This window comes from Pelobates fuscus, chromosome 7 (genome assembly GCF_036172605.1).
Source record: "Pelobates fuscus isolate aPelFus1 chromosome 7, aPelFus1.pri, whole genome shotgun sequence".
In the NCBI taxonomy this organism is placed as follows: Eukaryota; Metazoa; Chordata; class Amphibia; order Anura; family Pelobatidae; genus Pelobates; species Pelobates fuscus.
In genome coordinates, this window is record NC_086323.1 from 77113623 (window position 1) to 77140525 (window position 26903).

A 26903-nucleotide genomic window follows, 5' to 3' on the forward strand; every position below is an offset into this window, starting at 1 on the left:
AATTAACTTACGGGAACAATAGGTTGAAGAGGACCCTGCTCAATCGAGCTTACATTCTATAGGAGGTGCGGTGTAAAACACATTAGGACAGGAATTTGCAGTCAAATAAGGTGGGCTGCCATTTAGGAGAGAGCAAGAGACAGGTATGTGAGGTAGAGGTTAGTCTTGGAGGCCATAAGCTTTCCTAAAAGAGATGGGTTTTAAGGCACTTCTTAAAGGATGCAAGACTAGGGGAGAGTCTGATGGCGGTAGGTAGGCTATTCCATAGGAAGGGAGCGCCCGTGAGAAGTCCTGAAAGCGCGAGTTGGCCGTACGGGTGCGGACAACGGACAGGAGGTGGTCACGGGCAGAGCGGAGAGACCGAGAAGGCACATACCTATGGATCTGTGAGGAGATATAAGAGGGGCTAGAGTTGTTCATTGCTTTATAGGTGTGAATTAGTACCTTGAATTGACTCCTATAGCATACAGGAAGCCAATGTAAGGACTGGCAGAGGGGTGAGGTGTGAGAGAAACAACCAGAGAGGAAAATCAGTGGTAGCGGCGTTCATTACGGACTGTAGCGGTGCAGTACGGCTTTTGGGAAGACCAATCAGGAGAGGGTTACAATAATCCATGCAGGAAATGACTAGAGCATGGACAAGCTCCTTGGTAGTATCTGGTGCAAGAAAGGGGTGGATGCGGGCTATGTTTTTACGAGCCTATAGTGAGCAGCCATTGTTATACACTTGTAAAGCTAATAAAGAATTTCTATTATGTTTTAATTTATTTTATTAAACAAAAAAACACAACAAATACACTTGAATACACTTACACAGAATAGGTGCCATGCTTCCTTGGTGTAAATCACTACTAAAATTATGGACTAGAGCAGGGGTTCCCAACCCAATCCTCAAGTACTCCCTACCAGTCCAGGATTTCTGGATTACCCTGTTTTGTCTAAAGGTCTCTCTTTTTCTAACCTTCAGGATGAGTAGCAGCAGAAGTGATTCTAGACATAGAGGGGGGACCCTCATGTTAAAGTTTCACCTATTGCTTCACAAACACTCATAATGGGGGGGGAAATGCATGCTATAATAAAATTAACTGGCCTGGCTTCATGGTGTCTAGTACTGGGAGTAAGCAATGTCCAGCCTACTCCAGGGTGCTGAGAGATAAAAACTGCCCACAACAGGACCTGGACCTATTGTGGGCAGTTTTTATCTTCCCGCCTCCTGCCATGTATGTCGGGAGGCTACTCCATGTAAGGGTTCCGTGTCCTCAACAGATTATGCAATGTGGTCTGGTGCCCAACAGGGCCCATTGCAGACCCCAAAGCATGGCTGGTCCGCTTAACAGATTTTTGGCTGTAACCTTCTGATAGTAGCCCTGCTGCCCTGGGAGCCTCTGCTTACAGGCAGCACTTCCCTCTCCCCTACATCCACCTTAGCTCCATCTTATGCTTACCCCTCGGTGCCATCTCCCTCGCTTTCGTCCCCGGTTCATTAACTTCTCTCCTGTCCCAGCTCCATCTCCCTTCAAATCTCCATTTTCTTCTGTCCCCAGGACAATAAATTGTGTCCCTTACCCTGGTGTTCCAGTGCTTTACCTTCTTCTTCCCTTTAGAAAAAGATGGCAACTCGCATGCGGTGTGGTGAAGCTTTGAGGGAGGGACTTAAAATGTAATTTCCTGCTCCCGCAGTAGCTTTCTGGTGTATTGCAGGGTAAAGGAGCAAGTAGAAATCCGCTCCTTCACAGCTACAACCTTCACCCAGGCTTTCAACAATTTAGTGCAGGTAATCCCCTAACCCTTGTGGACGGTCTCCAATATTATCTGATGTGGGACATATGCTGGTGCTTCCTTTCCCACACCCCTGAATCTGTGGCAATGCGTAGTTACTGTCTATCCATCTTATGGCAGCCCTCTGCTGCATAATCCATGCCCTGTTCTCCATTTTGGTGAGTTAGGCAGCTGCTTATATAGACTAGTTAGCGAGCCATGTAGGGCAGCTTTAAAATACTTTACAACTGGGCTTGACAAATTTGCTTGGAATCTAGGAGCCAAGTTTTTTTTTTTTCCCGAATAATTATTTTCCAAGAGTATTTGCAAAGGTTTGTCCTGTAAGAAGCCAGTTTTTTTTTTTAAAGCATCTCCAAGGAGAAGTTGATTGGTGCAGTGGCATTTTGCCATGCATGCGCAATAGTCTCCCAATGCTTTCCTATGGGGAAGCATTGGATTGGCTGAGGTCGTCAAGATTGATCTCCGCCATGGAGCTGCGGCATCACTAGCGCGGTGTGGGGAAAAGGGAGAGTAAAAACACCTTTACCATGTGATTGGAGGGTGACCGATCACTTAAACATACACACACACACAAATAATTATATATAATTTAAATCCATCCAGTCTCCCTAGCATTGGAGAACTGGAGTGGATAGGCTTTTCCTGGGGTCCAGTGGTGCTGCTGCCGTCATCTCCCTGCTCAGCTCACTCTCACCGTTTAACCCCTTAAGGACCAAACTTCTGGAATAAAAGGGAATCATGACATGTCACACATGTCATGTGTCCTTAAGGGGTTAATGATGCAGGGCCTGAGTGACATACTCCCTCTCTCGGCATCAAGGAGAGTTGGGGGCAAAGCAGGGAGATTAGAACTCCCTCCCACGCTGCCGCACTAAGTCAGCTGCCTGCCTCTCCCTCACCCAGCCGCCCTCCTCAGTAAGCCAGTCACCTTGGGGGCTGAACAGGCTGACAAATTTCCTGGTCGCCATGGCGACCTGGGATTTGTTGAGCCCTGCTTTACAAATCATCCAATTCTAATCTTCAAACGTCATCAATATTTACTCAATTACAGGCTGTAGCTATATGCAGGGATGGACTGACAGCCTTCTGGGCCCCCGGAAAAAATTAGATCCAGGGCCCTTTGAAGACAAAATATTAAAGGAGCACTATAGTGCCAGGAAAACAAACTCGTTTTACTGGCACTATAGGGTCATTATGTCCCCGCCCCCACCCTCAGGGCCCCCCCTCCTACTGGGCTGAAGGGGTTAAAACCCCTTCAGCAACTTACCTTTCTCCAGCCCCGGGCTCCCTCGGCTCTGGGGAATTCTCCTCCCTCTGCTGACGTCAGATTCGAATGCGCAAGAGCCGCGCAAGCATTCAAACCGCCCATAGAAAAGCATTACTAAATGCTTTCCTATGGACGTCCAGCTTGTCTTCTCGCTGTGATTTTCACAGTGAGAATCGCGGAAGCACCTCTAACGGCTGTCAGTGAGACCGCCACTAGAAGCTGGATTAACCCTTAGTGAAACTTAGCAGTTACAGCTGCAGGGTTAAAACTAGAGGGACCTGGCACCCAGACCACTTCATTGAGCTGAAGTGGTCTGGGTGCCTATAGTGGTCCTTTAAAATTATTTTTAACATTTACTTAGTCCTTAAAGTAAGTAGTCAAACCCTTTGAGAACAGTTTGACAACTTACCTGGGGTCTGCTGGGACATGAGGATGTAGTAGGGCATAGGAGCGGTGGTGGTGGGAGGGGGTGTAGTGAGTGAATGTGTATGTGGGGCAATATATATATATATATATATTTATGGGCAGTGTATGTATATGGGTGGGCAGTGTATATATGTATATTGGGGGGGGGGGGAGAGGGGGCAGTGTGTATATGGGCCTGCTTACCTGTACAATGTGATGGTTTTCTCCCTCCATCTTCCTCCAGCAGCTGTGGGGTAGACAGGCTCCTTTTCACCCTCCATCCACGCCGTCAGTGTGCTCCGTGTGAGAGGGTAGCAGGGGGTGTGATGTCACTTCCTGCCCCGCCTCCCATCCTCACACAGAGCACTGTACACTGAGCAGGGAGAGAGAGAGAGAGGAGAGACCTGGCATTGAGAGCTGATATGCTGCCAGGTCTCACACTGAATATATGGGGGGGTTATTAGCAGTGTGATGGGTTTGATTCATTATGGCCCCTGCAACCTTCTTACAGCACTTTTTTTTTGCACAACTTCGGCTGTGGAGATCCCCACAGCAGAAGCATGGCTGTGCGGCCGGGCCCCCTGACTGACTCGGGCCCTCGGTCAATGACCGAACTGCCCGACCTATGAGTCCGCCCCTGGCTATATGTACAGTCCACTGTCAAATCAGTAACCAAACTCTGCACCAATGATTCACCCCATCTTAATTTGTATGTTACTTCCTATTGCATAGGCTCATCAGGAAAGAGGTTTCTGAAATTAAACTTCCACCATTTTTCTACCTCTTCCAGACACTCTCCAGTAAGATTCTCTAGATCCACTAATAATGACCTATAACGCTCTGAAAGTAGAGTAATCTAATATTGTAACATGTAATGGGTTATTTTCTATACAAATTGTTTTAATCTATGCCTGGACACTTTAGACTAGTTTATAGACTGCTTTCTGATTCTCTCTCTCCACTGACCTTCAATTTTCCCTCAAGTATAATGCAATTTTAAATAGCTGTTTCGCTTTAAAATGTTTACTTTTTATAAAAATGCAGAATTAAATACTATTTGCAAGACTTGCCTTGTAACAATATAGAGAAACCTTATCAAACATCTTACTGGCTGGAACAATCACCAGTTCGGTTACTCGTCTAAATATGACGGATACAAATTCAGCGTTGGCTGCATCAGAAATGGAAAAAAACAAACAGCTATATTTAAGATAAGACTTTATTTGTATGCAGTATTAAAAAGGAAGACATCACATCGACAAATACCATACTTTATTCTACAGGAAAAAATGTTGTGTAAATAAGTCAGTTTACAACTTGTACTGTATCGCTACTGGAAAAAAAGTTCTACATGTTTATAGGCTGTATATATTCAGAGGAATAGGCAGTGAGGTGAAATATAGAACTCACTATTGAAGGAATGGCTAACATACAGTCTTGCGAGTTTGATATCCCAGGTTGATCAAACCTATTTGGTTGAGCATTTGAGAAAACATGGTTCATAATCAGCATATCAGCAGTCAAGTACCTATAAATTATCTACTGTATCTTTGAAAAGATTCAGAAAGAAAATACTAAAACTATTACCCATCATTAAATTACAAAAACTGTGAATCACTGTGAATGAATCGAATCTCAAGTTTTATGCAAAACTATTCAACCTGGTATAATGGCTCAACTGGAGACCAAGCTTAAAGGGTTACCCCAACTACCATGACTATTTGTGCTTTTTAAAGTGGCCATGGTGGTAGGAGTCTGGATGTGCAGTGTTTTAGCTTGAAATACTGCATATCCAGAGTAATTGGCACATTTTGGCCGTGGGCAAGATGTACCCCAGCACACATGACGGAACTCTGTTCTGTGTTGACAATGGCAATTCTGTGCATATTTTGTGTCTGTCATCAATGCACTCTGGTGAGAGAAAAATAAATGTGATTATCCTCTTACACAACCCCCCTTGCAGGCTCTGCCTGTATGTGACGAGACCTCCCTTTTCTTCCCTACAGCTCAATCCTCTACCACATTTTTACTCTCCCCTCCTCTTGCCAGCTCAGAGCGCATGCATGCACTCTAAGCTGGCTAAAACGTTCATTCACATATTTCTCTATGAGAAGCCTGCCATGATTTCAGATGGAGGGGTTGAAAGATAAGTTGGATAAAAGCAAGTTAAACTTATTTTTTGAAAATAAAACCTTTCAAGTGATAAGTAGGAGGAGGGGACCAACAGAATAATGCCTAGTATGACATTTATTATTTAAAATTAAATTCATAGGGTTGGAGGAATCCTTTGAAAATTCCACTAGCCTTGGTGAATGAACGTGTTACTGGTAAGTAGAATTTCCCCCATGATAAGTGTGATATGCACTCTCCAGTTTTACAGTGGAAGTAACTTTTAAAGGGACAATGTAGGCATTATCATTTCATCTCATTGAATTGGTAATAGTGCCTGGAGTCCTCTGGCACTGTCACTCCATTCAATGATGAAGCATTTTCAAGCAGTTCATTTTAAATAAGAGTCGCTACACACCGCCAGCTCTGCCCCTAACGTAAGTGTGACGAAGGCAGAAATTACACACTTCCTTATAGCCACTCGGATTCATACCTGCAAATGTCAGATGACAGCTTTCAGCATATCATAGCAGTTCATAATAATGCTTACTTATTAGCCCAAGCAGCAGGGGCAATGAGCTGCTGGGGACCCTCGTTTAGTATTAAAACATGTCTAATGCTAAATGGTAGGATAGTGCCAGAGGACGCCATGCATAGGTATTGAAATTAAGACATTAGACATTAAAAAATGGAAAAAAAAAATCCTGTTCATTTTTAAATCTTTATCTACAAAACAAAGAATTCAAAGCAAAACAAGGATCAAAATTCAAATTTACATAGGATCGTGTTATTAGATTGAGTTACTCAACACAGTAAGTGCATCAGCACTTTTAAAAGAAAAGGCTATTCGACACTTTGATTATAAGAAAACTCGTAGTCAAAGTATGTAAAGTGTTAAATTCACAGTTTTAGAAGCTAGATGGTCTTCTAAGATGCAGTTAATGGGGGGGAGGAATCTGCAAATTGTTGTACAAATAGTTTACAAATGTTCCAAAGCAGCTATATTTCCCGTTGGGCTATTTTGTTATTTTTTTTTTCTCTTCGCTATTTAAGAGCCAGCATTTACTAGCCAGCCGCCTGTTCTGCATTTGATTTTTTTTTTTTTTTTTTTTTTTTGCCCTTGCTAGAATTTCTTCAAATTCCTATACATACTAAAGGACCGAATGATCGCAGACTATTTGTACCGGGAATTTATCAATGTGCAAAGCAACATTGCTCTATGACTACCGCTTTTCTGTGTTCCAATGTTAACATTTATTGTAAAGGCATTCATTCATATGAATATAATAAATTACAGTGGTTCAGAATTCACCTTTGCATTGACATAGTAAAAACAATGCATTGTGCACACCTCTAACACTCAGAGTTCATTATTACAATACAATGCCATCTCAAAATGAATACATACAAGTTATTGAACTTTAGCGCTAAAGAAAGTTGTGTCCAAAATAAAAACAAAACTCCATTAGATATTAAAAGAAAAAAAAAGTATATCCATTTCACTAGATTCTTGAAACAATACATTTAAAAAAAAACAACGAAAACACTAAAATAATCAAACTGTATTAAAAAAAATAAATCACTTTACAAACCAAAGTCTAAATGCACCATCAATGAAATCTTTATACTTTTTTTTTGTACCTTAAATATGTAATTTTCCCATATACGATGCTAAATGGTTTTTTTCCCCCTCTACATTTATAGAATTCTCACTGTACATGAAATAAATACAATGCATATAAAATAATGTTATACGTTGCCATGTAAAACATTTTTAAACGCTTTATGTTTTATATATGCCCAGTTAAAGGTTCAGCAACCTGCAGATTTCTAACTTATTGTAAACATAGACAAATTAGCAGACTTACAAATCTTAACATTAAAGTAAGAATTGGTGGAATTTCGAAATTTAGTCCAAAAAAATGAATTAAAATAAAAACCTGTTTTCAATTTGGCTATTTTGGACTTCAATTTGAAAATCACAATGTATTCCCAGCAAATCTTACTATAGTGAATAACTCTGTGAGAGTAACACAGGCAACGCATTGGCAGAGAGATTATTATTAAGTAGTGATACAAAATTCAAAACTTTGTCATAGCATTAACCCTTAAGTACTAATAGCTTATATCATCACAAAATTCTCTTTATAAAGGATCCTATTTTCTAACTTCGATTTCCTCTCATTTAAAGTAACGATGTTACCGGTGAGGTCTTCCACATGCATGGTGGCACTAGGAAAGAATAATAAGGGATGATATACCTTTTGAATTTCTCCCTCATTGGTTCTACCAACTAACAGCTTAGCTGTGTATTCTGCTCCCGATGACTTTATCTGCTAGGAGCCATGTCAGTGGTATATTTGTATGTGTGAACAAGAGTTTATGGAAGATCTGTAGAGATCCTCCACAAATTATCTTGCAACTATGGTGCTATCTGTCGTGATGAGGGATGACTGCTGGGAAAGGACAAGACACGGTAGGTGGAAGCTGTTTAGTGCTCTATCTTTTGCCACATTTTTCCAAAAACAGATTTGTCCATAAGACAAAGTAGCCATCTTGTGATAACTTTTAAAATTCCCTGAAATCTACAAGTGACAATGTTGCAAGGAGCACAACTGTGCAGAAAATCCGATTTTGTTAATGGCAAAGTGTAATATTGGTCCTTAAAGCTGTTAAATCTATGCATTCACTCTTATCCATTGAGGTTTGTTGACACATTACATATGTTGGCGAAAACAGCAGGTTTTTTTTTTCGGTGTCTGTTATTTTGGCCCGTTCATTACCTCTCATCAACTCAACATATTTCCAGTTTAGGGTGAATTAGCCTTAAAATGACTAAAGTTGGTCCACTGCTCGTTGCAAATGAAAAAAATTGTATTGGCCAAATTGACATCACCATACATTTTGCAATCTATATTGCTTTCATACCCGTCTACAACTAACTTTACGAGAGAGAGAGAGAGAGAGAGAGAGAGAGAGAGAGAGAGAGAGAGAGAGAATAAAATTCAGGACTGCACCTTGCGTGATTCTTTTTCTTCTTGTATGCCTGACCTGTCCCTATAAGTAACATTTAGTTTATTTTATCATTCAGGAATAGACTAGCTTGCGAGAATATATGTTACCACACTTTAAAATATTCCAAGCTATCCATCGGTTCACTTGGTTATTTATTAATATGTAATTTGTCAGGAATTCAAATTGAATATCAAAATGTAGGTTGGAATAGCTGCACAGAAGACATGAGTGATATTTTTCCAATTCAGCGGTTATGGCCTAAAAGTTGAAATTCACTTTGAATTCCAAACACATCACACCTTCGTAAATAACCCTGTCTTATGTACTTCAGCCATGGACATCATCTGCTACATACATGACCAGATTGATACTGGCGAGCCTAAAAATTGCCTTTTGATGATGAGGAAGAAAAGTAAATATGTTCAGACTGAGTGCCTGGCCCTTTTGTATATGCTGACAATTAGAGATGGTACTCCTGACCATCTGGCACTGGGTGAGTACTTTTGAGGCGTGCGCTATTTGTAAATCATCTACTACATGGTCATAAATCAGTTACTGCATGTTTCACAGGCACAGATTGTTCACAATAAGCAGAGATCACGTAGTCTGTTTACTTAAGTTACTATGCACCTGTTCTCAAGTACCGCTCCATAATAAGTACAATATAGATGGCGGTGTTCATTTACCCCTGATGCGTCCCTGACATTTATTTTTATAGGCCTCCCTGATTAAAACGTCAATGAGGGTCCTCAGGTCTTACATGTCATATGGCAAAAGCCAAAAACGTGGTGCTAGGAAGTGACCATCAAGAACCATGTTAAACTAAGCTACTGTGGGTAAGACTTGATTAAAAAAACATATCTATATATACATACATATATAAAAAAAAAAAAAAGAATTTATTGTGTACATATTGCAGCAAACAAATAGGATTTAAAAAAATAGGATATTTAAAAAAAAACAAAAAAAAAACGGTTGCAGCTTCACACTGAATTCTTATTATGCCTGATCAATAGGCACAGTATTTAATGAATCTTACAGTTCTAACAATCCGTAGAAGAATATTAAAATATTGTATTAAATTAGTGTTGCTTATATTCTCCTATGATCATCCCAAATATATCGGCACATGGGGGAGGGGGGGGGGGGGGGAAGAACCAGAGTACTGATGTGGATATAATAAGACAGTATTTTGTTAGCAACTAGTAACAAGGAAAACAAAATGTCCTATGACCTAACCTGCTAGCAGAAATGTTAAAGCATATATTTCCAGAACAAATTCCATGTTTTTTTCAGCTGCAATTGTTACCTTTGTGCTACAGGGCCGCTCCTTTGGCAGCACAATGGTTAACTCCACTGTTCCAAAAAAAAAAAAAAAAAGAAAGGAAATTAAAATCAAACCATTTAACAAAGCGTTTCAGATTGTCTGATCACGACAAAACCTCAGCCTCATTCAGTTCGGTTAGAAATTGCTACAGAGAGTTTGAATATCCAGAAGGCATCCTAGGATGGAATATTCTTGACAGAGTCCATGTTTGCTCCAAGCTATGCTCCTTAGCGCTTGATAACAACTTGTTCATATGCTCCTGCTCCAACCCTGACATGAAATATAAACAAATATAATGTTAAATATCAGTAAAATAATTATTAATGTACTGTTACCTAGATCATTATTTTGCCCATTTTTTCTTCAGATGTTCATATTTAGATAAAAATGACGCCTCCAGTAGCGGTTAGCCAACCAGCCACTGGAGAAGTTTCCACCTTACATCATGCAGTTTCAAAGGACTTCACATTTGTTGTAATCAAACACAACATGGTATCTCCAAGCAAATACTTCTCATACACTGATCAGCCACACCATTAAAACCACCTGCCTAATCTTGTGTAGGTTCCCCTTGTGCTGCCTAAATAGCTCTGATGCATCAAGGCATGGACTCAACAAGACTTCTGAATGTGTCCTGCGATATTTGGTACCAAAACATTAGCAGCAGATCCTTTAATTCCTGCACATTGTGAGGTGAAGCCTCCATGGATTGGATTTGATGCTCCAGCACATCCCATGCTCAATTGGATTGAAATCTGGGGGATTTGGAGGCCAAGTCAACATCTTGAACTCATTGTCATGTTCCTCAAACCATTCTTGAATAAATCTTGCAATGTGGCAGGGTACATTATCCTGTTGAAATAGGCCACTGCAATCAGGGAACACATTGCCATGAAGAAGTGCATGTGACCTGCAACAATCTCTAAGTAGGTGGTATGTGTCAAAGGAACATTCACATGAAAGCAAGGACCCAAGGTTTCTCAGCAGAACATTGCTTAGAGCAAACACTGAATCCACCTGAACCAGTCCTCTAGCCATTGTTAAAAGCAATTAGATCTTTTTGCTTGACCATTTTTCCTGCTTCCAACACATGAAATTCAAGAACTGACTGTTCACTTGCTGCCTAGCATAACCCACCTTTCGACAGGTGCCACTGTAACGATATACACTGATTGGTCACAACATTAAAACCACTGGCAGGAAGTGAATAACATTGATTCTATCATTACCTTGGTCTCCTGGCCTCCAGGCCTCCAAATTACCTAGATCTCAATCAGAGTAAATCTATTCACAAACCAGACTTTACATGGGACACGAGGTCATGCGCTTAGACTGGAAGAAAGAAGATTTCGTCTAAGGCAAATGAAAGTTTTTTGTTTTTTTTTTACTGTAAGAACAATAAGGATGTGGAATTCTCTGCCTGAAGAAGTAGTTTTATCAGAGTCTATAGAGATGTTCAAACAGCAACTAGATGCATACTTTCAAAAACAAAATATCCAAGGATATAATTTTTCATTGTATGGTAATAGCTGCTTGATCCAAGGATAAATCTGACTGCCATTCTGGTCAAGAAGGAATTTTTTTCCTAGTTTGTTGCAAAATTGGAAGTGCTTCAAACTGGGGTTTGTTTGCCTTCTTTTGGATCAACAGCAAAAAACAAATGTGAGGAATGCTGAACTTGATGGACGCAAGTCTCTTTTCAGCTATGTAACGTGCTAGAACAACAAATCCTATTCATGGAGGTCCCACCTTGCAAATTGCAAGACAAAGAATCTGCTGCTAACTCCTTGACGCCAGATACAACAGGACACATTCAGCGGTTTTGTGGAGTCAATGACTCAATGTATTAGAGCTGTTTTGGCAGCACAAGGGGTCCTCTACATGAAATTAGGCAGTGGTTTTAATATTGTGGCTGATCAGTGATATCAATGTTTTCACTTCACCAGTCAGTGGTTAAGGTTAAATTCCTGATGTAAACTTACATATATGATACATTGCAAGAAGACAAATCACACTAGAAGTATATCCCGCTAAGTGTTACATTTATACCATACAGACAATACTATCTTTAGAGGCTGTCAATGGTGTTGCTGAGTTTGATTCCAGCATCCTGACGGGTTCTCAAGTACAATTCTCATAATATCCAGAGGAAATACGAAAAAGAGCCACCAGTGCCTATTTATAAATATATATATAAAACCTACTTTTAAGTTGAAATGTTGTACACTTGTTGTGGGGGCTTCAATACATTTGGAGTGCTTTTTCACCTACTGATGTGTGCTGGACATTTTTCTTTTTAGACTCACAATATCTATAGGTTGCTTAATGAATCAGCTATTCTACAGGTAATCCTTACTATGGGTGAAACTTTCTGTAGGAAGATATGTCTGCTAGACTGAGGTAAAGGTCTCTATGTGAAATTAGATATTTTTCTCTGGTATGGTTAATATCCCTGGTGTCCCAGACCGGGCTTTGATTGAACCTCCTATACACGGTACCTGTTAGGAAGGTGATGACCTCCAAGTGCTGTGCTTCCTCCCGGGCCGACAAAAAGCCTAAGACCTTCCTCTGCAACAGAAAAACTTAAATGAATATCCCAACACTAATTCCCACCTCCTTCCACAGAGGGAATTCAATGACTTTGGCAAGTGTACACACAAAGAGCAAGTATCTCAGTCACATTACACATCTGTATCAAGCATTTTAATAAAATACAGTAACTCCAGGCCTCAGCTTACTTTACATGCCTTTAATTCAGTCACCAGGTGACAGTGACCTGGCTAGGAATTGGAGGGGGAGATTGCTGCCTTGGCCAGCTGGGAGTTCCTCGCTCAATATCGAGTTGGGATCAAACATTTTTACACTTCATGACTAAATGAATGTCGCCCAAGATAATTGCTCAGGACCGCATAATGACAAAAGGAAATCGAGCATTCCAGAAACACAAACTTATACAATAAAGTGGAATTTGAATACCATGGAAAAAATTTAAAGAAATGATCTCACATATTTAATAAACAAACATCAGACTTATTTCACGTACTCTTATAGTAAAATTTATTATTTTAGAAAGGTAAATTGCAAAAGTCTTACTTTACATTTGGTGTAGTAGGAGCCTTGAGCAGTTTTTCCAGTAGAAATGTTGGTCATACAACTGATTTTGGAGTAACAAAATAAATGACTGAGTAGGTCACTCAGCTGTTACAGTTGTGCTCAAAAGTTTGCATACCCTTGGAGAATTGGTAATCTATGTACCATTTTTAAAAGAAAACATGAGTGAGCAGGCAAAACACATTTCTTGTATTTCTAATCGGATTCATATTCAACTGTAGGTTATAACAGAATGGCACGGTCATAAAACAAAACATGGCAACAAAGAAAAAAAATTAAGTGACCCCGTTCAAAAGCCTACATACCCTTACTTCTTAATACGGTGTATTGCACCCTAAAGCATCAATGACAGCGCACAGTCTTTTGTAATAGTCTATGAGGCCCCTAATTCTTGCAGGTGGCATAGCTGCCCATTCGTCTTGACAAAATGCCTCCAGGTCATGCAAAGTCTTTGGTCGTCTTGCATGAACCACACATTTCTGATCTCCCCAGAGTGGCACGATGGTATAAGGACAGGTGACTGTGATGGACACTCAAGAACCTTCACCTTTTTCTGCAGTAACCACTGGAGGGTCATCTTGGCCTTGTGCCTAAGGTCATTGTCATGCTGGCAAGTCCAAGAGCGTCCCATGCGCAGCCTTCGTGCAGAAGATTGCAAATTGTCTGCCAGTATTTTCTGATAACATGCTGCATTCATCTTGCCATTAATTTTCACAAGATTCCCCGTGCCTTTAGCGCTCACACCCCCCTAAACCATCAGTGAGCTACCACCATGCTTTACAGTGGGGATGGTATTATTTTCACTATAAACCCCACTCCAAACATAACGCATATGGTTGTGACCATAAAGCTCTATTTTGGTCTCACCACTCCAAATTACAGTGTGCCAGAAGCTCTAAGGTGTTGTCGGGTACGCTCTAACTGGGCTTTTTTGTGGAATTGGCGCTTTTTAGCAACTCAACTATGCAGCTCATTTTGGTTCAAGTATCGTCGTATTGTGCTCCTTTATAAAGTTGCATTAACTTGTTACGCAGGTCTTTTGAAAGTTCTTTTATGCTCTCCATGGCTCAGTATCTAGCCTGCTCAGTGCATCCATGTGAGAGCTAACAAAGTCATTGCAATTTCAAAAAGCCACAGGTGTGGGAAATGAACCTTTAATTGCCATTTTAACCGGTGTGTGTCACCTTGTGTGTCTACCTTTTTAAAAGTTTACAGAATCAAGGGTATGTCAACTTTTGATCTGAGCCATTTGGGTGATTTCTGTTATCATTATGATTTTAAAAAGGAGCCAAAGAACTATGTGATAATAAATGGCTTCATCTGATCAATATCCTTTAATACATTTTTTTTTTTTCATGATCAGTCATTTTCAAAATCAATGCCAAAATTTCACAATTTTTGCCAAGGATATGCAAACGTTTGAGCACTACTGTATCTAATGCCATTATGTATTGCATTGGGTATTTTAATCTTCATGATATCTTATCAGAATAATGAGCTGTAAACAACAAGAACGTTTAGGCTAATATAGATACACAATGCAGCCCTTCTTATTAAGTCCTTAGTAGAAGTGTTGATCTGTGCATAAAAAAAAGAGAAGTACAAATGTTTACCCTCAGCACTGGAATCCAGACTAAAGTCCTGACTTTGGAGAATTTTCTCAACAATGTCATCTGCGTCCACTCTGGTGGCATCCACTCGTTTCAACTGTGATTCAACAGAGTCCTGTTTCACAGGGAGCCTATAAGGAGAATATACATTGTGCATGTTACACTAAAGAATCAGAACAGAAGGGCCTTCTGGATGTTTACTTTATCTGAATGCAAAAGGTAACTTTTTTGGTTAATCTTCACTGTCATCATTCCTACAATGAATACTGTTTCACCGTGATATTTTTCCCTCATGTCTTCTTTTGTAAAAATAAAAAAGTCCATATTTTATCCTCACCTGCTCAACTTTTCAGAGGATGAGCCCTCTTCTGTGATTTCTGGGCTAAATGAAGACACTTTGTTATTGTCCTCGTCACTTGGCTCTGGGATACTTCCAATTCCTGTCGAGGCGCTGCCCACGGATGTGTTCCTTCGGTGGCCCAACTCAGACAGACTGGAAGACCGTGAGTGGCCAGTGCTGTATCCTGAGCAGAAAGATATCCAACAAGTATTAATTATAAGGACACATATATGCTGTAATGTTTTATTATATACTATGCTAAAGGCATTTTCTACACTTATCTAAAGTATGTCCTTTGCCCTCTGTACCAGTTTGAAGAGAAAAAGATGGCCCTAAAATGCAAAAATGTCTTGTGAGCAGACAAACAAATCCTGTTGTCCAGTTCATTTTCTTGTCCTGCTTGTTAAGCAGCATGCCACACTCCCACTGCATTAGTGTGTGTGGATTCTTTTAGTTTACCTGAAGCCTTGGATTGCTGACTGGCATAGCTTGAAGTCCTGGAATGTCCACACGCTCCCAGCTCATCAGGCACCGACGCACTCTTAGATGACAGGTCTAAAAATGCACATTATATATTTACAGATCTAAACAACATAAAAGGGCACTTAACAATACCTTGTGCCTGCGTGTGCGTATGGCCATGCGTCAAAATGTATGCACACATAAATCCCACTGACTGACCCGCGTATCTAAATCTACAGTAGCCATGCACAGTCCCTGTACCTGAAACTCCCAGATGCAGTTTCATGGTCTCCCGGCCTTTTCGGTCTTCCTGCAAAGAGTCAGTGTCTCCGGGAGTTGCAATTGATGTGCCAGTGGAAGTTGCCCTGAAACCAGAACATGATGCAACAATGTAACTATGTAACACAGGGGAGCCACTATTAACATTTAAATATCCGTCTAACTTACAATCTGGAAAACAGGTATAAATACATTGCTACGCATATAATAACAAGAGACGAATACAGTACCATCATTAATACAAGGTTACATGCAACAACAAACTATTAATACCCCTTATAAAGGGGTTAATCGCAATATAGGGACAGACAAGCCATTTTCAGCGCAGCTGTCACACAGCAGCACCTAAGATTCATTAGCAGCGAAAAACAAATGGAAAATTATCTTCATGCTTCATATATCACATATGTGTATATAATTCAATCAAATCTCTTTATTTTACATATAGGGCATTCCAATGGCATGTTTCCTAGCTGTACAGTGATAACATGTGACACACGTGCAATATGGCAGCCAGGAAACCCTTCCAATCCTTGTGAAAAGGAAGCATGGGAATTGGGGAACACTACACCACCCACTACATATAGGATGTAAAAATACAAGTTTTACCCTCAGTGCTGCCCATTTAAATGGCACTCAATGTGTTAAAAGCAGTAAAATAACAGATGGAGAAAGTGATTGGTAAAATGTTGGGCACCCACTAATAAGACAGTCAGCACTATGCAGGTATAATGATCTGCCCAGCCAAGGACGCTGCAAAGAATTTCACTTTAGTACATGTTCCTTCCAGAAGAAACTACTCAAAGACAGAGAGAACAATACAACAAGTGTGCCAGAGGGAGGGAGACAACTATGGAGTAAATAAATAGTGGATGGATTTTGAATGTGGTTGAATGGAGTTGGGAGGATGGTTCTCATCGTTCTACCGTGAGCAATGCAAAGTGCTAGCCTGCCTTGTGTGGTCACACAGAAACCTAGACTAAGAAAGCACTGTTCTCATTTTACCCTTAGGTAGCAGCTAAAGAAATAATATGACAGCACTAGACTGTATATAACAAGAGTGCTGTATATGCTGTATATCCAATGTGTTTTGGGGATGAAGGGCAGGTTAATGTGACAGGGTGAATGTGGCATTGTTGGAGAGTCAGTATAACAGGGTTGGGGTGAATGTAGTATGATTGGAGGAGTGAGTGTAACAAGACAAGGGGAGGTGAATGTGACATGATTAAGGGGTGGTTAATTCACAGGGTGAGTGTGGCAGGGTCGGGGATGAGTGTGGCAAAATTGGAGGAGGGAGTGTTACAGGACAAGGGGAGGCGAGCGTGACAGAATGGGGGGGGTTATTTGTCAGGGTCAATGTGACATGTCAGAGGCAGGATGAGTAACAGGGTGAAAGAGGATTAGTGTGATAGTGTGAGAAAAGGTGAGAGTGACAGGATTAGGGAAGTTTATGTGATAGGCTGAGTGCGGTATTGTTGGATGACAGGTGAGTTCGGCATTTTTGGAGGGGGTTAGTGTGACAGGATCAGGAGGTGTTAATGTTAAGGTGGTTAGGTGAAGCAGGGTTACAGGGGGTGAATGGGGTGACATTGTGGAGGGGTGACAGAGTGTGGGGCTGGGGGAGGGATACGGTGTGGGGCTGGGGGAGGGATACGGTGTGGGGCTGGGGAGGGATACGGTGTGGGGCTGGGGGAGGGATACGGTGTGGGGCTGGGGGAGGGATACGGTGTGGGGCTGGGGGAGGGATACGGTGTGGGGCTGGGGGAGGGATACGGTGTGGGGCTGGGGGAGGGATACGGTGTGGGGCTGGGGGAGGGATACGGTGTGGGGCTGGGGGAGGGATACGGTGTGGGGCTGGGGGAGGGATACGGTGTGGGGCTGGGAGAGATACGGTGTGGAGCGGGGGGAGTGATACAGTGTGGAGCGGGGGGAGTGATACAGTGTGGAGCGGGGGGAGTGATACAGTGTGGAGCGGGGGGAGTGATACAGTGTGGAGCGGGGGGAGTGATACAGTGTGGAGCGGGGGGAGTGATACAGTGTGGAGCGGGGGGGAGTGATACAGTGTGGAGCGGGGGGAGTGATACAGTGTGGAGCGGGGGGAGTGATACAGTGTGGAGCGGGGGGAGTGATACAGTGTGGAGCGGGGGGAGTGATACAGTGTGGAGCGGGGGGAGTGATACAGTGTGGAGCGGGGGGAGTGATACAGTGTGGAGCGGGGGGAGTGATACAGTGTGGAGCGGGGGGAGTGATACAGTGTGGAGCGGGGGGAGTGATACAGTGTGGAGCGGGGGGAGTGATACAGTGTGGAGCGGGGGCAGTGATACAGTGTGGAGCGGGGGGAGTGATACAGTGTGGAGCGGGGGGAGTGATACAGTGTGGAGCGGGGGAAAGTGATACAGTGTGGAGCGGGGGGGGGTGCTATAGTGTGGAGCAGGAGGGGGTGATGGGTGCACCCAGTGGAGCTGCAGACTGACTGCAGTGCTGGCTCTCTCTCAGGGCAGACTGAAGGAAGGGCCTCGCACCCGGCGGCATAATAGGCAAACTGCCCTACGTTGGGCCCCCGATCATAGACCAAGGACCCGACATGTTTGTCTGTCCTAAGTCGATTTAGATGGCTGCAAGGCCCTTGGTGGTTGCCTGAATCGCCTAATTAGAATGCTGCCTCTGCTGGGCCACAAATATAGTCATTTTGGGCCGCAAGTTTGACATTTGAAGTAAGCAGCAAAATAGAAATCTGCGATGCACTGTTTAAGGATGTCAGCTTTTCTGTGCTGTTCTACAAGGTCATTGTAAAAGGCGTACAGCAAACCGTACATACAGGTTACATGTGCTGCCCAATGCGCTCTCACACTGCTCATCACAGATCCTTTTCCAATTAATTAATGAGAGCGTGTATTTGTTCTGAACACAACTTTAGTAAATATTTAATATGGTTTCTCTGCACACAGCGTCTTATAACAGCAACAATCTGCAAACCCCACTGCTGCTATCTTCCCCCCCCCCCCCCCTTTACTTAAATATGTCCGAAAAAGAGAGCTATGGTCCCATCTGTCCTTACATATACTAGCGGTTGGGGTGCATAACTAAAAATGGATAACACCCAGAAACCACTGTTCTGGGATTTATAAGATAAGCTCAACATTATCATAAAAAAAAAAAAAAAAAACACTAATGGGACTGTCTAGGCACCAAATCCACTTCATCTCACTAAAACTGTGATGGTGCCAGGAGTCCCCTGCTGCTGTTCTTACTGAGTTTAACATTAAATGAGGGTCCAAAGCCACCACAGTCATGTCCTCCACTGAGGGTATGGCTAAGATGGAGTTACACTCTGCCTTAGCCATACAAACTCATACCAGTGATGGAAATTAGTGCCGCCCATTGTTGCAGAGCTGTGGGTGCTCAGGGACCCTCATTCAGTGTTTAATTAAACCATTTAAAAATGGTTTGACGCTGGACTATGAGCTGGCATCAGTGGACTCCAGGAAATAACCACTTCAGTAAGATGAAATCATTATGGTACATATATTGTCCCTTTAAGAGAGTATCGTGAATGGCTAAAACACTTTCTGTTTGTGAGCAGGGCTCACTGAAAAGCATGCTAAACCTGTGGATTTCCAGCAAAGAATTCTTCATTAATCATTTTATATACGGTACTAAGGGCATGTAGGTGTTATATACTTTTTTTTCTGGAGCATACTTTTTTTATTGAATCGCTATTTGCATTTTCTATTTTTGTTTCCTTAAACGCACTGTTGACGTTCTATACGAGCAGCACAGAGTTAGCCCTGCGGTAAGGCCATGAAAATACTCATTTGAATAGCAAAGTAAAAATTATTTATTTATTTATAAAATATTTTACCAGGAAAGATACATTGAGATTTCTCTCATTTTCAAATATGTCCTGGGTCTACAAATCATTGCATTGTTACATTAGGGTACAATAAAATACAAAAACAATATTAATACACAATAAATACAAAATTTAACATAGAACAGGTAGGAAATATATTATCAACCATGACAGGTGCATTCTGTTTTGAGGTATGTAGAGGGATCTCTTAAAGGACTTTAAGCTTGGGGAGGATTTGAAAGTGTGCGGAAGGTCATTCCATAATTGCAGCACTCTGTAGGGCCGCTTTCTTTTTGTATTGAGGTAGACTAAAGTGCCGGTACTGGATCGGAAGCTATAGGACCAGGGAGAGCATTCTGCTCAGGTAGGGTGGGAGTTTTCCAGAAAAGCTCTTAAACACAAGGCTGGAAAGATGAAGGGTGCGTCTGGATTCCAGCGACAGCCAGTTTAGTTCTTTTAGCATGTCACAATGGTGGGTCCTGTAATTTCATTGTAGCACAAATCGGCAGAACGAGTTATACAATGTATTGAGTTTATTAATGTGGGATTGCGATGCAATGATTGGCATCAGCATTTGCTGTACAATCTTTTCTTTTACTGTAGGGCTTAGGCAGGATGTGTTTCTGTACAGGGCACCTAGTTTTGGATAAAGTTTAGATGCAAGTTTTTCTATGTGGAGGCCAAAAGATGTATTGGGGTCTAACAACATACCCAAGTATTTAAAAGAGTGGACTGCGGTCTGTGTGCTATTTGAATTTGTTTTGATTGATAGGTGGGAATTGTGTAATTTGTGTAATTTAGGTACTGTTCCAAAGATCATTGTGACAGTTTTGTCAGTGTTTAGGAAGAGTTTGTTTTTTGCAATCCACTTTTCTACTTCTGTAAACTGGTCTTGGAGCACAGCCTCAAGCTGCGGTAGATCAGATTTGCTCACATAGATCACTGTGTTGTCTGCGTACATGTGTACATTTGAGGATTTGCAGACATTAGGCAGATCATTTATAAATAATGTAAATAGTAGGGGGCCCGAGAATGGAACCTTGGGGAACACCACACGTGGAGGGAGTCGCTGTCAGAAATTTACACATATTGCGAGTGATCCGATACATACGATCGAAACAAGGTTAGCGGACAATCACCAATACCTGAGTTTTTGAGCTTGTGCAGTAGAATGTCGTGGTCTACTGTGTCAAAGGCCTTTGTAAAATCAAGGAAAATAGCTCTAGTTAGGTCTACTTGTTCCAGGCCAGTTTGGATGTCATTGCAAACTTTCAAGACGGCAGTTGTAGTGGAGTGATTCGGGCGAAAACCCGATTGATCAGGGGTCAGAGAGTTTGATTGTTGGTAATACTCACATAGTTGCATATGGACAAATTTTTCTAAGATTTTTGACAATACTGGGAGCAATCATATCAGGCGATAGTTAGAAACCAAAGTAGTGTCACCACTTTTATGGATAGGCACTACTCTTGCAGTCTTCCAAAGTTTGGGTATGTATCCAGACACCAAGGATTTGTTAATTAGGGTTGATGAAACTATCAATCAAATGGATAGATTAAAGGGACACTAAGCACCATAGGCACTCATGCACCTTGCATAAGTTGTGGTGCAAAAATCCCTGTAACTGGGATTTTAAATCAGGAATAAATGTTAATTTCTCTTTGTGTCCTACAAGGGTCTCCTTGACACTACATAAACTTACGTTTTAAAGCAGGGGTCTCCGGACATGAGTTGCATGCTGATCCCAACCTTTCAAACAGAAAAATACAACAATTACACGAGAATAAACTTACAGATTGCACATAGCATTGCAAATAAGAACTCTTTACGTCTGAAAAAAATTCCATACAAGACTGCTAACCTGAGCATCAAGAGACCTGGACAGGAGTCAACATGAAACAAGATGGTTACCTCTGCTACTGTAAAATAACAGTCGACATTGAGGAGTTTCTATATTTAACTATATCATAAGTCATTTATACTCCTGCATTATAGAATATTACATATGAGAATATCTGAGTTTCGTACCCGGCTCATACACAAAACACAGAATTGTTGTTGATTGACAAGGGAATTAAAACCCAGGCCTAATAAGCAAATGCCATTGTTAGCAAGATGTTCTTTCACAGTCTGTGTAGTGAACAGAATCTAAGATTGAATAGGTCACTGACCACCCGGACAGTTGGAAGGTGCAGAGAGCGGGTTAGAACTGCAAAAAAATGTGTTGCAGCTCTGAGCCAGACCCCCCGAGTTAATAATCAATGCAGCTGAAAAGCTAATTTCTATTTTGCACAATGTATATTAACCCCTTAAGGACCAAACTTCTGGAATAATAGGGAATCATGACGTGTCACACACGTCATGTGTCCTTAAGGGGTTAAGCTTTTTTCCATATTACAAAGAGACAGGCTGTGGATATGGGTATGGCTGCTATGACTTCACAGATCAATTATTAAGTGGTGGTTGGAATTGTGGATAAACTCTATAACCAATAAACTGCTGTCCAAAGATTTACTGGATTAGAAGAGACCCACAGACTAAACCAGCATGTTCCCTTTTCATTATTATTTTGCACTTTTTAAGCATTATCTATGTAGTCTATTAAAAATGAGAGGGTCTTTTCCCCTATACTAATGACTGTCAGTCTGAATCCATATGTTACCTGTTCTATACATTGCACTAGGCCTCGGGTTAGAAAATGCTTGGATACAATGTTATATCACAGTAGGACTGGTAATAACGCAGCTTTCAAAAGGAAAATGACAAGATCTCAAGCTACCTTGATTAAGCGACAAGCAAGACCCTTTAAAAGTTGGGTTCACATTTTATGTTGCTGGGACAGAGTGAGAGCAAAACGGGAGGAAATGGTCTGAAGAGAGAGACCAATATCACCTACAGATAAGGGACTAGAAGGGGGAGAAGATGGGGGCATGAGACTGGGGGCCTAGAGAGATAAAGGCTCTGTAGCACTTCATGAATGGAAAGAATAGAAAGGCTGAAGAGGAAAAGAACCCCACCTCAACCCCCCCCCCCCCCCAAAAAAAAACTGCAAAGGTTGCAGGAGAAATACAGGAGGAGGAGTAGAGAGGTGAGTGTTTTTAAACATATTAAAGAAGAGAACCTTGCAAGAAAGAGAGAGGATACAAGCTTTTCTGCTTGGAAAGATGGGAAAGTGGAGAAAGGCAGGAATATTGCGAACTAATGCTGCGTAATTTCTCCCCATAACATTTTTTGTGATCTTCTATTTCTGCCTTAGTCATAACTTCATCTTATGCAAAATAGTTTTTCATCATATACCGTACTCCACATACGGACTATCTGCATGTCTTCTTAATGACTTATAGAATGTCTCATTATGGATCACACCACACCTACTGCAACCTTATAGCACATCCATTGATTAAGGCCGACAGATTAGGATTACTTCTGTAGCATCTGCACTAAAAACCTGGTTTTCAAATAAACTTTTTTTTTTTTTTTTTTGCTGGCAGCATAATATATTTTTAATTCTGCAGTGTAATGTTTACACTCAAACAGGTTTCTATGCTGCATCTGATCCATATAAATGTTCTAAGAATCAAAATAAATGTAAAAGCTATTTTATGCACAACCCCGAGAACCTGCCAAGCCCAATTCATAAAAAAAAAAAAAAACACTCTATTTCCACTTCCTCAAACAGTCAAAAGATAATTAAACAATGGGAAATAATATCATCTTTTTCTAAGCAAATCCCACCCTAGATAAATATTCTTTGCACTCGAGCTCGGCCACGCATGTGATCTGTAATGGGAATGAAATAAATTAGACATTAGGAGCGGGAGCTCAGATGTGTTCATATCCCAAAGCACTTGAAAATGTTTGCCAGGAAGAAACAGATTTAATAATTCACTAGTGCTCTACCTAAATGGGCCCTGATTATTCTTCCAGTAATGCCATAATGTCTTCTATGCAGGGTGACTGTATGAATGGGTTTTATACACGAGAACAACAAGGGGCATATTTTGGAGACTATGTTCTCATACTGTGACGGTTTTACATAGTTACATAGCTGAAAAGAGACTTGCGTCCAAGTTCAGCCTTCCTCACATTTGTTTTTTGCGGTTGATCCAAAAGAAGGCAAAAAAAACCCAGTTTGAAGCACAATTTTGCAACAAGCTAGGAACAAAATTCCTTCTTGACCCCAGAATGGCAGCCAGATTTATCCTTGGATCAAGCAGTTATTACCCTACATTGAAAGATTATATCCTTGAATATTCTGGTTTTGCAAGTATGCATCTAGTAGCTGTTTGAACATCTGTATGGACTCTGATAAAACCACTTCTTCAGGCAGAGAATTCCACATCCTGATTGTTCTTACAGTAAAAAAACCTTTCCTTTGCCTTAGACAAAATCTTCTTTCTTCCAGTCTAAACGCATGGCCTTGTGTCCTATGTAAAGTACGGTTTGTGAATAGATTTCCACACAATGGTTTGTATTGGCCCCGAATATATTTGTATAATGTTATCATATCCCCTCTCAGGCAACGTTTTTCTAAACTAAATAGGTTTAAATTTGTTAACCTTTCTTCATAGTTCGTGCAGATAACTATAGTTTTATACATTTACTGTAACAAAAACTTTAAACAATGATTTGATCTTTTTTCTGTTTTGCTAGAGAAAGCACATTGGTATTATTTGTGATTGTTATCTATATTAAAGTGGAATGATCACTTTGCATATCACCAAACCGCTAACTAGATTGAGATATTTCCTTTTTTTTTTAAATAACACATCTTTATTATTTCATTAGCATTGTATGCCGGGCCCTCCAGATAAATATGACCCTCATAGTGCTTTGTGTGGGCATCGTGAGGGCTATACAGCATTATGGTGAAGAGTCGCAGCATGCATGTGTTCTTATGGCATTTCCCAAGCAAATGTTCTCATTGACTGCGCTGGAATTTCACAAGAATATGAACACAGTCTAAAGATATCATAAGGCAAAGTAGGGAATATATTGTCTTCCAGTTAATACCTAAGCTGCCAAAACATGACAAAAGGTGAAGCATCCACTGTCACGTTTTGCCAATTACCTCATCGCAAGAATTAATTTATGTTAGCTTCCAGGATCCTCCACAGACATCAGTGTTGTACTCTAGTGCACAAGCAAGAGTACAACACTGACGTGCAATTCAAGCAGGAATGTCATCATCCAGATCTTTGTAAAATGTGCAGAGATCCCCCAAAGGTGACAGAGCAGGCAGGCGCTCACCTAGTGGTCAAATGGAACATAGGTCTCAGAACCGCAACAATATAAACAGTTCTAAATGGTTTACTGGTTGAGACTGCATTTTATACCATTTTAAGACCATTATTATTAGAACTCAATCCGAGCTAATGTAGATGGAAATGATACACCAATAGGGTTTTTTCCATGAATCGCTTCCAAAAAAGCTTCAGTTTTGCATGCCCCCAAGATTTGAATATAGATAAAAGGATGGGGAATAATTCAGTTTTGTAACACTCTGTAGTTGTACAACTGGTTTCCTGACTATGGTGTAATCACATTGCAGAGCTGCTGTTAATTTTTCTCAGAATTTGATTATTAAGGCAACTTGCCAAATGCTTGCTATTTGTCATAGAAAGGATAGACCAGAAAAAAAGATTGCTGGATTTGGCAATTAAACATGCTTCAGGGGGGCGGAGCCTGGCACTGTGCTACACTTCAGCTCCTGCTACTTATTGTACCTCGAGGGGGTAAACCCCCAAAAACACAGCACAGTCGCACACCAGAGACAAGAAATCATGTCGGGATACCCGGGAGAATAGCCCGACACCAAACTCAAGATTCTACCACACCGGGAACCCGACAAGAAACCCTGAGGCCTACCGGAGATCGAGCGCCGGGGAGACGGCCGCTTCCCGTGCTGACTGACCTGGTCGGGCATACCTTGGGGGAATCACCTCCTACCCCCCTCCCTGGACCGATGGGGGTCATCTCAGACCATAACAAGCGACTGGAGAAGCGGCTACAGGCCGAGCCTACAACATGGTGCAACACAACAACGAGACAGGCGAGCAACTAAAATGGCGACAGTAAGCGCACCAGGCGAAATATCTGAACGCCACACAGCCATGCCAGACTTCGAAGCCAAACTCACCGCTATCTTCAACGCCTTCTGGGCACGGCTGGAGCACCGGGCATGGCTAAATAAACAGAGCACATGCCGGAGCAAAGAGCAATTTAAGCAACACAGCTGCCAACGCATTACTCCTAAATGGCACAGGGCCCCAAGATGGCGCCGCAGGAGGAGAGATCCCCTGCCTGCAGGCAAACTCATAGGAGGAATTCAAGCACCGGAGCACAGCCACAGAGTGCTGAGGACCCCTTGTGCTCCCAAGAGCTCTCCCCACTCTTCTTCCGAGCAGGGAGCCCACCAGAGGGTTACTCCTCACCGCCACCCATACACCCAGGGGAACAACCGGAATTCGGCGAAACCTTGGGCCCACGACCCTGAAGATGGGGTTAATGGACTTGTGGAAAGGGCCCCCGCTAAGGCCTCGGGTCGAAGACACAGGACACTCAAGCGAAAAGGAACTGGGAGGTGCACCAAGGGAACCACAACTCAGAGGGCCAAGCACCCGGCGGGTCAAAACATACACCCTAGAGAAACAGGCCCAAACCGTAATAGAGCGACGGACCAAGGAGGCAGCCCCCCACAACCAAGTGGACTAGACCCCGCATACTACAGTACGATTCCTCCATGTGGGGTGGGCTGAATAAATGCATGGACGCTTGCTGCACTCGGTGCTTTGGACTGCTCCAAGTAGCCGAGAGAGAGACACTGTCATACCCGGAGGGTTTTACCCATAAGGTTTCTTTCACATGCACCGTAATGTTTTCTGCAGTTAATACTGGTATAGCTAATTGGATGGCGGGGCCGACAATAGTCTGTGGTTAATCTTAATTAGAGACTCATAACCAGCCAAAACTTGCATTGTTCAACTTACATGCTTTTTATTGCTAACGGCACCTATCTAGCAGTCTGGGTTATTCGACTTAATTACAACGCCTCTACAGGTATTATTGACGGAAGGCACCATCACAGACAGCCTTACATAGATCCCAATAAAACACCACCCAGTCCCCTCAGGCCAGCCTTAGCATGTATGTGCTACGTATATTGACCCGATTAGCTGGTTTAGCATGTATAACACTCTTGGAGAAAAGCTTAGCCTTCACTGTGGACATATTTCCGGTCTTGAGAACATAGATTAACAACGATCTAGCATATGCCACTAGACAGACCTTTTATTAGATTGACAGGCTAGTCAACATGCCCTTGCTGATCTATGAATGCCGCCTAC

General features: G+C 41.8%; 1 protein-coding gene across 3 annotated transcripts in view; it reads right to left on the reverse strand.

Annotated features, from left to right (window-relative positions):
- Nucleotides 1-8567: 8567 nt before the first annotated feature.
- The window catches only part of EEIG2 (EEIG family member 2), a 36100-nt gene continuing 17764 nt past the window's right edge, over nucleotides 8568-26903 (reverse strand). For all 3 annotated transcript variants that reach the window (XM_063426091.1, XM_063426092.1, XM_063426093.1), the window contains exons 6-12: nucleotides 21260-21306; nucleotides 15687-15790; nucleotides 15423-15518; nucleotides 14961-15147; nucleotides 14627-14754; nucleotides 12401-12470; nucleotides 8568-10172 (exon numbers count right to left, since the gene is read on the reverse strand). In XM_063426091.1, the coding sequence (XP_063282161.1) occupies nucleotides 10130-10172; nucleotides 12401-12470; nucleotides 14627-14754; nucleotides 14961-15147; nucleotides 15423-15518; nucleotides 15687-15790; nucleotides 21260-21306 (675 nt within the window). In that variant the 3' untranslated portion in view covers nucleotides 8568-10129. The remainder of the gene's footprint in view (nucleotides 10173-12400; nucleotides 12471-14626; nucleotides 14755-14960; nucleotides 15148-15422; nucleotides 15519-15686; nucleotides 15791-21259; nucleotides 21307-26903) is intronic.